Source organism: Telopea speciosissima, chromosome 2, assembly GCF_018873765.1.
Source record: "Telopea speciosissima isolate NSW1024214 ecotype Mountain lineage chromosome 2, Tspe_v1, whole genome shotgun sequence".
Lineage (NCBI taxonomy): Eukaryota > Viridiplantae > Streptophyta > Magnoliopsida > Proteales > Proteaceae > Telopea > Telopea speciosissima.
Genome location: NC_057917.1, coordinates 34,856,755 through 34,869,407, shown reverse-complemented (window position 1 = coordinate 34,869,407; position 12,653 = coordinate 34,856,755). Strand labels below are relative to the sequence as shown.

Genomic DNA, 12,653 nt, shown 5'->3' with positions numbered 1-12,653 from the left:
AGTCTATATCCTTGTGGATCTCAAGGTGTATAGGGTGGGTGGACTTCTGCGACTCCTTGCATCGAGAAGATCGAGAGGTTTCTTCAATTTTCAAGCTACTGCCTTTGAGTTCTTCAAACCAGTAAGTTTGATTCACAGTTTCTGTTTACACCTTCAATTTCTTACCCTCTATCCTAGACCCATCCTCTTTCCATCAATCCCATTCAGATCATTAAACCAGCCTTCCATCCCCCTCCATTAAACCTGCAACAAGTAAGAAGTTCTGCAACTGTTCTTCTTCCTTTTAGAAGGTCACGTACAAGGTGATTTTTGAGATCTACCAAACCAGCCATCCGATTGAACTCAGATTTTCACCACACCTCCATTAATCCTAATTTGGGAAGTAATTCAAATTTGACCTAATTCCTGTGGCCTGATTTGAATATATTCTCATATTTCCCACTCTGCCCCTGCCTCCATTAAAGCACAGTTTCAGACCTTCAACCATACTCGATTCTGATTTCATGCTCAGAATAAGTAGTTGATTTCATGACATGTTAATTCTGAAATTAGTAACCTAATCATATCTCTTAGCCCTAGTTCCAGTACCCTATTTACCATAATACCCTCACTCCTATCCTAACTAGGATTCCTCCATAACTTCAAATCTGCCCATCAGTTTCAAACCAAACTTTTAGCATACATCCCTTGCATCATTATTGACACTCGATCCAAGTTTCATCAGACCCCCACCACCCTAAACCCTAGAATCCCCTTCTCCTACCTCCATTAGGAATTGTCTCAAATAACCTTATCTTGCTGCCCAAATCACCTAACCTACTTCCATTCACTCAACATCATAAAACCTATACCATTAGACTTTCCTACATCAGCCCATCATTACTATATAAGACAACCCTAACCTAAACCTAACTTTAACCCTAATTTTGACCTAAAACTCAAGTTTCACCCATTCGGATGACCTGTTCAGATTAGATCCTGGTTGAACTGGCTCCTAGTAGGTCTCCTACCTATCTAGGACTACAATACTATGCGTACGAATCAAAAAGGGACAGATTGTGAGAGTAAATTACTAGCTATTCCACAGAAGGAATTTGAGCAGACCAACCATGATTCAGGTCTGATCCTAGCCGTGGTGACACAAGAAGTTGTTGCCCAGCCAGAAGTCCAGCTTTCTCAGCCTATCAAGGAGCTACTGACAGATTTTTCTAATGTGGTGCCCGAATAGCTGCCAAACGAATTACCTCCACTGAGGGATATTCAGCATGCCATTGATTTGGTGTCTGGTTCTATTTTGCCTAATCTGCCTACCTACAGACTTAGCCCTACAGAGCATGAAGAGCTCAAGAAACAAGTTGGAGAGCTGCTCCAAAAGGGGTTTATTGAAGAGAGCCTAAGTACTTGTGTTGTTCCAGCCTTGTTGACTCCAAAGAAGGATGGTTCATGGCGTATGTGTGTGGACAGCAGAGCCATCAACAAGATTACCATCAAGTACAAGTTTCCAATCCCAAGATTTGATGATATGTTTAGACATGCTGTCTGACTCTATGATCTTCTCCAAGATTGATCTTCAAAGTAGCTACCATAAAATTCGTATCCGAACTAGAGACGAATGGAAAACAACTTTCAAGACCAAGGATGGATTGTTCGAATGGAAGGTCATGCCCTTTGGTCTGACGAATGCACCCAGCACGTTCATGAGAGTCATGACACAGGTACTTCGTCCTTTCTTTGGAAAATTTCTGGTTGTTTACTTTGACGATATTTTGGTGTACAGTAAGCATCCAGGCGAACATATTGATCACTTGAAGCAAGTACTAAGGGTACTCAGGCAGGAAAAGCTATACATCAACTTGAAGAAGTGTTCCTTTGTGCTGCCCAAGGTTATTTTCCTTGGATTTATTGTGTCTTCAAAGGGTGTTGAAGCTGATCCGGAGAAGGTTTCAAAGCATTGTTGAGTGGCCTATTCCGAAGACATTCACTGAAATTAAGAGTTTTCAAGGGCTGGCATCGTTTTACAGGCATTTTGTTCGCAATATCAGTACGATAATGGCTCCCATAACCGAGTGCACCAAGCAAAGCAAAGCAAAGTTTGAATGGACAGCAGACGCCAACAAAGCTTTCCAAGTAATCAAGAAGATGACCACCGAAGCTCCAATGTTATGCCTACCAAACATTGACCAAATATTTGAAGTTGCTACAGATGCTTCTCATATTGGTCTAGGAGGAATTTTGATTCAAATTGAGCACCTATTGCTTTCTACAGTGAGAACCTCAATGATGCCAAACGGAGGTACTCAACTTACGACCTTGAACTTTATGTTGTTGTTCAAGCGTTGCGCCATTAGAGACATTACTTTATTGGTAAGGAGTTTGTTCTGTACACGGACCATGAGGCACCCAAGCACCTCTACTCTCAGAAGTTCATTAGCTACCGGCATGCCAATTGGGTTGCATATCTACATGAGTTCAATTTTGCTTTGAAGTACAAGTCAGGAAAGGAGAACACAGTGTGATGTAGATCAAAACCTGAAGAAGAATAGGCCAAAATACTGTTCACGTGAACAATGTCACAGCCCCTTTATTTTGGTTTGATGAGAATATTTCTTGAAAAAATTGTGGGGGCAAATTAGTCTTTTAAGTATTAGTTATTCAAGTTCTAAGTGTAAGGCAATTTTGTCATTCTTCTAAAGCTAATAAGTTGAACTGATAGCAACCACAGGCTGGAGATTTCGGCTGCAACAATTAAGTCATCCAAGTGGGTCCCACAAGGGAGATTTCAAGAATTAAGAAGATTTTGAAGATTTTATTATGCTTCTATTTTTTATTTCAATCCTAGTTAGAGTAGTTTCTAATTCTTAAGATTTAGTCAATACTCAGTTTCTATTTCTGTCTTTTCTTGGGAAGCAAGTTTTTGCTCCTTTTAAATTGTAAGGTTGTTCTCAGCCACCGGACGATTTGAATAGTTGAATGAAAAAATTGTTCTGAAGCAAAAGACTCTCTTGTCCAATGGCTGTGACATGAAGGACTGGGGGCCTGGCTGAGAGAGCCAAAATCCTAGCTTCCTAGGGCAGAGAGAGCCTGGCTGGTAAGAGCCGAATCTCCTTATCCCCTTCTCTCTTCTTCTCCTATCCTCTACTACTTGTCTTTTTTTATTCTTTACTGTTCCTGCTGTTGTGTGACTGCAATCAAGTGCTGCAACCTGCTACTACATCTGTGAAGATCTAGACTTCCCTACATCTGCCCATCATTACTGATTCGAAGGTCTTGATCTCAACACTCTTCCTCCCAATTAGAGTGATACTTGGAGGACTGCTTCATGCCCCTAAGGAGCCCACTAGACCTCCGTCTTGAAGCCTGCTATTATTCCTTTCATTGTATTGATCCTGCTGCAATCGATCTCCCTCTGGTTTCCCTGGTTCAAGGTCGACTCTTGCATTACAGTGGCTGATGCATTGAGTAGAAAAGTACCGACTTTAAACACTTTCTCAGTGCATGCACTTAGCATCGAGCAGATTGTGACGAGTATGCTAGTGACAAGAACTTTAATGTCCTATATGCTGATTTGAAGAAGGGTGGACAGCACCCTAAGTATGCCCTACACGATGGTTATCTGTTCTTAGGAACAAGGCTATGTATACCAAACTCTTCCCTACGCCATCACATCATATGGGAGTTACATCAAGGAGGCTTGGGAGGACACTTTGTGAAGGGCAAGACCATCTTACAGGTGACTGATCGATATTACTGGCCTCATTTGGCCAAGGATGTGGAGCATGTAATCAGGAGATGCCGAGTTTGAAAGCTAGCTAAGGGTGACAAGCAAAACACGGGTCTCTACTCACCATTGCCGATTCCTCACCCACCCTGAGCAGACCTTAGCATGGATTTTGTTCTTGGGCTGCCCCCTACTCATGAGAGGTATGACTCCATCATGGTTGTTGTTGATCAATTCACCAAGATGGCTCACTTTATTCCTTGCCGAAAAACATTTGATGCTTACCACATTGCCAAGTTGTTTTTCAAGGAAATAGTTTGCATTCATGGGCTTCCAAGCACTATTGTTTCTAACCGGGATGTGAAGTTCATGAGTTACTTCTGGAAGACCTTATGGATGAAGACTAATACTAAGTTGTTGTTTTCTATTGCCTTTCATCCACAAACTGACAGGCAAACAGAGGTGGTAAACAGAAGTCTTGGTAACTTATTGAGATGTTTGGTCAGAGATTATGAGAAGACATGGCCCTCCATACTTGACATTGCTGAATTTGCATACAATAGCTCTGTGAACAAGACCACTGGACGCACCCCTTTCGAAATTTTACTTGGGATTCAGCCCAAACGTCCCATTGATCTTGTTCCTTTACCCCCTCAAGCTAGGGTCAGCATAGAAGCCGATGAGTTCCTATGCCACATCACTGAGGGGCATGTAGATGTTCGACGAAGAATAGCACCCAGTACTAATCATTACAAGGCTATTGCTGATAAGCATCACCGATATGTTGAGTTCAAGACTGGAGATATGGTCATGGTCAGAGTGAATCCAGAGAGACACCAGCCAAGTGTTAATAGCAAGCTCCATCCGAAGAAGATGGGTCCATACAAGGTGCTGAATCGTATTGGACCCAATGCTTATGTTCTAGAGTTGCCTACTGATATGGGCATAAGCAATGTGTTTAATGTGGCTGATCTTTACTTATATGTGGGACATCACTCAGACGATGGTGTTTTAAAACAAATGTTGAGGCTGCCCCAACTCAAGCCACCTACTGAAGATGTGATCGAGGAGGTTCTAGATGACATGTACAAGACCACTTGACATGGCATAGGTTACCATTCCTTCCTTGTCAAATGGAAAGGTCGTCCACGCCAGGAAAGTACTTGGATGTGTTGGATCCATACAGTTGATTTCAAGAAGCTTGCACCCATTCATCGGAGATGAATGTTTCTAAGCCGGGGAGAGCTGATGCAAGTCCAAGCATCTGCAAGAAGAAGAAACAGCCCTAGTGATGCAGGTCCAAGTACACGAAGGAAGAAGAAGAGCAGCCTTGATTAGGCTGCAATTCGTTGGAGCCTTTTAGTTCTTTTTTTGTTTTAATTAGGAAGGTTAAAACAGTCTTTTATGTTTATATTTTCTTAGTTCCCCCTCCACGATTTTAGAGGGATGGGTGTTTAGTTATGTTAGTTGTTTAAACTTATACTCCTAGTTAGAGTATAAGTCTATTATGTTTTATGTCTTGTGATTAGGATTCAGATTAGGAATTCCAACTCCTAATCTGACTAGGATTGCTTTTAAGCTGTCTTGTGATTAGGATTCAGATTAGGAATTCCAACTCCTAATCTGACTAGGATTGCTTTTAAGCTTGATTATTTGTAAGGCCTTTTGGCCACCTCTTTTTATTATAAATAGATAAATCGTGGGAGGCTCCCCCACAACTTTCTACTTCAAAAATTCTCGATTTCAGATCTGGAACTCTTGCTTCAGCTGCCCTCTTGCTCCTTCTGCGAGCCTATATCCTTGTGGACTCAAGGTGGTTAAGGGTGGGTTATCCTGCGACTCCTTGCCTTTGTGAAGGTCGGGAGGCTTCTTCAAGTATTCAAGCTGCTGCCTTCGCACATTCAGACCTGCAACCAGTAAGTTACATCTGATTTATTATTTCCATTGCTGAACCCTAACCTGCTACTATTTTCCCTGCAAACCCTAGTTCTTCCTTAAGCCCTAAAACTCCTAAACTCTGCCCAGCCCTAACCAACCATCCAAACCTCTCCAAACTTCAACCGAGCCCTTTCCCCCACCACTGTGACACTCGGCCAGAATCCCTTGGCCTGTCTCCCCTTAGAAACCCTAGATCCCTTTATTCCCTTCATTCCCAAAACCCAAAACCCTAACCCTATAATTCTGAAATCTTATTTCCTATTCAAACCTAACTAAAACCTATACCAATAGACTCCTAAAAACCTGCATACCATTACCCAATAAAACCCGAACTCAAACTCCAATTCCTAACCCTAATTTTGCCCTAATTAACCTAATCTGCCCCATTTGGCCAACCCTAATACACAACCTGGTCCTAAGTGAGACTTATTCCACCAAGGCTACATCACCTAGGAGTAGGGCCGATTGTTGAAGCCTTAGTTTTATTTTGCAAGTTTCCATACTTAGTTTATTTTTCCATAGTCTAATTTTGTAAACTTAAATTGAACCAGTACAGACCATTGGCCAATTTAAGTGATTACTTCCTATTGGTTGTTAGGTGCTTATTTCTTATTGGTAGTTAGGTAATCTTTTAAGATTTTAGTTTTAAATTAAGTTGTCCACCCCTCCAGGATTCTAAAGAGGGTAGGACTTGTTAATGTAATAGGAATCAGCTCTAGGATTCCAATTCCTAAGCTAAATAGGTTTTAGGCCTGTGGCCTTCATGTTATAAATAAAGCTCAACATGGGAGGCTCCCCCACAATTCAGATTTTCAAAATTTACTTAGCTTTCTGCTATTGCTGCTACTGTTGCTGCCTTGCTCCTTTGAGAGTGCTGCCTTGTGGACTCTATCAAGGGGAAGGGATTGGTGGATCTCCAATCGACTCCTTGCATCTTGTAGATCAGGAGGACCTCTTTTCCATCTTCAAAGCTGCTGCCTTTGAAGATCTGCAACTCCAGTAAGTAGTTTACTGTTTCAGCAAACAACCTTCTTCTTCTAATCTTCTAACCTAAGCCTACTAATCCCAATATCATCCCCTCCATTAATCCTAATCAATCCACTAAACCCTAGCTTATCTTCATTCTGTCCAGCACAATCCCACCAGCCAAATTCAATCAAACTTTAACCATAGTACCCCCTCATCAATCCTTCCACTCAATCCTAACCCTAGGTCCATTCCCCCACCAAAACCCTAATCCCCCTCAATTCCCATTACAGCCCTAAAACCCTAAAATTCCTATAGCTCATTTCCACCATCAGATTCTGCCCAATTTTGGATCGAACCTTCCCCTCATCATTAGGGAAGCTCGATCTTAACCCCTGCCCAAAACTCTCACTCTAAACCCTAAAACCCATCACCCTCATCTTTCCCAAAACCCAAAACCCGAAACCCTAATTTTCTGGTTTTTAAATTCTCACTCAAACTTCACTAAACCTAGTTCATTAGACTTCTAAAAACCTGCCTAACTTTACCATATAAGATCCAACCTCATTACCCTAAACCTAACCCCAAACTTGACTTAAATCCTCAAACCTATCTAATCGGCCAGCTGTTTGACAGGTCCTGGTTACTTGGCTCCTAGTAGACCCTTTGTCTATCTAGGAATACATTAAGATCAGCTCATAATCATACACGAGCAGCTTATTAAGACATTTCCATTGCATCACTGATGTGACACGCTGTTCCAAGTGATATTTCAGGCTAAGATAGTCGATTTTGGTTTTAAAATGCCGGCCCCCTAAATACGGTCGCCATTTAGAGACAGCATATACAACAGCCAGTATTTCTTTGTCGTACGTCGACAGACCAAGTTGCTTCGCTGGCAGTGCCTTACTTATGAAAGCAATGGGCCTATCTTCTTGCATAAGAACAGCCCCCAAACCCACCCCTGAAGCATCACATTCAACAACAATAATTTTTGAGAAATTAGGAAGAAAAAGGGCCGGGGCGGTTACCATAGCCTTCTTAAGCATCTCAAAAGCATCTTCAGCATTGGTGGACCATTGAAAAGAGTCTTTCTTCAACAAGTCAGTGAGAGGTCGACTGATTTTTCCATAATCCCGCATAAAGCGACAATAATAACCCACAAGCCCTAAAAACCCCCGTAAAGCCTTGAGTGTTTTAGGTTTGGGCCAGGCAACCATAGCTTCCACTTTCGTCGAATCAATTGCTACATCCTGTCGAGAGATGATATGGCCCAAGTACTCCGCAGATAGATAACAATAAAAACTCCAAAACTGTCAAAAAAGCTGTTTGAAAACCACTCGAGTGATTGTACCTAAAAATCTAATTGCTGTTAAAACACTAAAAGTCACTCATTCAGCAGCTTTTGTTTTTTTAAGAGTTTGAAGGATCTTGTGTTTCAACTCCTATTGCCCGAAAAGGGAGTTTGACTTTTTGACGAAGAGCTTGTGGAACCGCAATAAGTTAAAGGTGGTTCTAAGATGTTGACGATGCTCTGCCCAATTATTACTGTACACAAGAATATCGTCAAAAAACACAAGATTAAATTGACGGAGATAAGGCTAGAATACTTCATTCATCAAACTTTGAAAGGTGGACGGGGCGTTGGTTAGCCCAAATGGCATGACCAAAAATTTAGAATGTCCTTCATGAGTACGAAAAGCAGTCTAATGTATGTCACCGACATGGACTCGAATCTGATGGTAACCTGACCGACCATAGGTCAAGTTTTGAGAAATATTGAGCTCCATGGAGTTTGTCAAGTAACTCGTCAATAACCAGTATAGGGAACTTGTCCTTAACTGTGATCCAATTCAATGCTCGGTAATTCACTTAAAGGCACCAGGAACTATCCTTCTTCCGCACTAGGAGCACCGGTGCAGAGAACGGACTGACATTGGAGCGAACTATGCCAACGGTTAACATTTCCTGGACTATCCGTTATGGAAAGAGATCTCGGTCAAACCAACCGAAACCAACGAGATATCTCGGTTTCGCAAGAAACTGAGACAAGCTAAGGTGGGAGTTTAAAAAGTAAAGGGTTTTGGTTGGTTTTCAACTAGCTTTGACCTGTTTCGACCATATTTCGGTAGTTTCGACTTGACTACCAATATAAGTGTCACTTATCCCCATCGACACTTGAGGAAACCTGGTTGGAAACCAGGACAAGCACTTATTTATGACAGAAATGAGGGTAGAAACCAGGACAAACACTTATTTATGCCAAATATAATTTAAGTAAATGGTTTTATATTTTGTTATTTCATTTACTTAAGATATTATTCCATAAATAAGCAAATAACCCATGAAGTAAATGGTTTTATATTTTGCTTATTTATGAATAATATCTTAAGTAAATGAAAAAACAAAATATAAAACATCTACTTAAATGATATTTGGCATAAATATGTGTCTGTCTTGACAACTATGATTCTTAGTAAACTGTGCGTACACTAGAACACTTGGGTCAAAAACCACAAGTACCATTTTCAATGTTTTGTTTTGTGAAAATAGTTCATGCATTGTGTTTAGAATGTCAAAATAGGCTGTATACAAAAAATCAGACCTAAAAAAACAATTTATAGGCCTCGAATCCACCATCTCGAGTTGCCTGGGAAAAAGTACCAGGTTTCAACCATATCTCGGTTTTGGGCTGTTCGAAACCCAAGATTTAGAACATTTCTATGCATTAAATTTCATTTTTTTTTTTTTGGGATATATGGGTAACGGTATGGTGGGAGGTTCGGTGGAGGTGTATTGAGTAACAAGGGGATGTGGTGGTCATGGGCACAGGGTGGTGGCAAGCCTTGAAGTTCTGAAAAAACATCATTATATTCAATTAATAAATCACCAAGGTCCTTTGGGGGGTCGGGTGATATTACCTCTCCTGTGACTAAAAAAAGTTGAGCGACAACACAACTATTGCTTACCTTTAAATCACGTTTGATTTCCTTCCTTCCCACTAGCTTCACTTCAACAGTAGAAGAATCTCATAGCGCATGTCTCCTACCCTTGTGTTCAAGCTCCATTCTTAATGCAGCAAAATTCTAGACGATAGGACCCAAAGTGACCAACCATTGGACACCTAACACCAAATCGCACCCTCCTAAAGGAAGGAGCTGCACGTCATCTTCAAATGTAACTCCCTGCATTAACCACTGCAAGCCTTGACAAACAGATTTACTGATGAGCCGTCCCCCATCAGCCACAGTAGCATGTATGGGTGGGGTCTCTTCAAGTACACAACCAGCCCTCTGAGCGACCGATAGGTCCAAGAATTTGTGTGTCGATCCAGAGTCTATGAGAATAATAACAGGCCTGTTTTTGAGATACCCTTTAACTTTCATAGTTTGGGGACCAATGGATCCGCTGATGGCATGAATAGATACTTGTAATAGCTCAGGATCCTGCGCACTTCCGTCGTTCTTCTCCTCCATCTCACTATCTTCATCAAACCCCACAGTCTCCAACAAGAAGAGTTGTTTTATTACATCGGTGTCCAAGAGTGAATTTTTCGTCACAGTCGTAACAAAGGCCTTTAGCCCTCCTCTCATTCATTTCTGCTAGGTTGAGACGATGAATGGGAGGAAGGGTCGACATTGCTGGTAGTTTAGTCAGTTGGTGGGAAGTAGTCGAAGGCTGAAATCTCATTCCCCCAGGTTTTGATCTCTTGATAAGGTTCTCGATATCCTCCTCCTGTAAACGAGCCAACCCCACTACTTGGGTCATTGTCTTGGGTTTGAACATCTGCACGTCAGGTTTTAGTTCCTTCTTGAGACCACTAATGAAGCAATTTACATAGAAGTCTTCCAGAAGATCTTGAGTTTCCGCCAGCTCTTCAAAATTTTCCTGCTACTGTTTGACACTCCCGTTCTGGCATAACTTGGTAAGATCCCCAACTTCATCCTCATCAATGGATGGTCCAAAACGTGTACATAAGGGCTCAACAAGCTCATCCCATTCAACTTTTCCATGGAATCTTTCATACCATTGATACCACAAAACGCTTTGTCCACAAAACGCATTGAAGCCAAGGAAACTCGTTGCTGAGTTTCAATCTGATTGAATGTAAAAAACAGTTCACAACGATATACCCAACGTCACTGATCATCCCCGTCAAACCTTGAGAACTCGAGCTTGGTGTACCTGGTTTGCATATTATATGTCGGTGTCGTTGTTCGCTATGGTTGAGCGACCGTGGATTCCTCAAGTATGTTGTGATTCTCATTCGAGTTGGAAACACATTATTCATATTTGAGATTTTACGTTGAAACCAACTCCTTCAACTCCGTAAGGGCTGTGGCGTTTTGCTTAATTGATTCTTCCATTCTTTTCGCTTCCTGTGCTCGAGTCCCGTCTGCCATCACTGCAGCGGATCAGACCTCTCTGATACCAGATGATAAGGGAAATCTATGGGAGAGGCGAACACCAGAGAAGATGAGCACTAGTTTCCCACTTCAAGGGGGAGACCCTCTGCACGAATGCAATTCAAAGAAGTGCAGTTGAACCCAGCTTAACGCAAAGCAAATTTAATGCCAATTTAACGCCATATTCCCACTCTCGTACATGAACCCAACTCCTAATTTAAAGGAAACTAACCCACTCTTTCTAAAACAACTCAAGACTCCATACTCCCTAAAGCAGAATTGAAGATAAGGATAACTTACTAATAATCTAAATGCACCAACCATATACGGGACTCTCAATTACAACCCTAACATGGTTTGACCACGACCAATGTTATAACATCATCTAACCGTTCTTTTTCTTGTTTTACCTTCGAAGGATATACTATGACGAACCAATCGAAGAAATATTGAAAAAGCAAAGCACAGATGAAAATTATAGAAATTTAATCGAAATAAAAACGAAAATTACAGAAGAATCGACGGAAAGAATTAGAACAAAGCAAAAAAGTACCGACTGAAGATGATGGGCTAGCCAGCTTGGAGGCGAGACTGCGGGAGAAAGTTCTCCAATTCCTCCCAGATCCTAAGAGACCATGGAGAACAAAAGCCGTCGACTCCTTTGGTTTTTCTGGAGTAACACGAATCTCTTCGTATGCTAACGTTCCCAATGATCGACAGTTTCGATTCGAACCTACTATCGAAGGGTTTAGGAAACGAGAAAAGAAAAGAAATTTTTGCTTATTGACGTTCCTCGCCATGAAAAAAATCGTTTCAGAACCTCCCTTCTCCGACTCCGAAGTCCATCTCCTTCGCACGAAAATGAGTCGTAGCACACAATTATGCTACGTACCGAGGGCCCTGCCGCTATGTAGCAGCGGGTTCTCTGTTTTTAGGGAGGGGTTTAAATATAATATGGAAAAAAAAAAGGGTTTTTTACCCAAAATCTTTTGAATTTATGATTACCCTCCCAAAAACTTTGAAACAACTGTTACCTTCCCCTATAGCATACTAATAACCAACTGACCCCCGCCGTTACAGACCAGTAACAGAAGGGTTAGTCGTGAGAGTATGTCGCTGTCATGAATTTTTTAGGACCAAAATACCCTTATGTCAAAACGAAAATTTTCTTCACTTCACCTGCACTCCATCTTCTTCATTTCCTCTTCACCTATTGCAGCAAATCGGTGGAAGAACTTCTTTGTGTTTTTTTTCCTTCCGTTTTTCTCCTTTTAAGCTTTCCTCTCTTCTCGCTGTTTTCTTCCTCTTCGATCAACCCGGAAGCTATGTGCAGCAGCAAAGTATACATTTCAAACACCAGTCTCTCCTCTTTAAAGAAGATCTTCTTTCACACCATGGGAGTAAGGTTCGAGCAGCGTTGTCTCTGTTCATAAGCACATCTGCCACAACATTTTCTTGTGCAATCACTCGATCTCCTTTATTTCGTACAACTTCGGACTTCTCAGATCTCAATCATGTTCGGTTGTGTACTCTGCAATCATCGCGAACCCAGAATCCAATTCTCGCTATAAGAAGAAATCGAAGAAGGATCGAAAAACCATCTTCGTCTCCCTCTCCTTCTCCTT

The 12,653-nt window shown here is 41.5% G+C and overlaps 1 protein-coding gene across 1 annotated transcript in view; it reads right to left on the bottom strand.

Annotated features, from left to right (window-relative positions):
• The window catches only part of LOC122649501 (protein ABHD11), a 57,215-nt gene extending 45,332 nt beyond the window's left edge, over nucleotides 1-11,883 (bottom strand). The window contains exon 1 of the mRNA XM_043842683.1: nucleotides 11,582-11,883. Within this exon, the coding sequence (XP_043698618.1) occupies nucleotides 11,582-11,828 (247 nt within the window). The 5' untranslated portion in view covers nucleotides 11,829-11,883. The remainder of the gene's footprint in view (nucleotides 1-11,581) is intronic.
• Nucleotides 11,884-12,653: the final 770 nt, after the last annotated feature.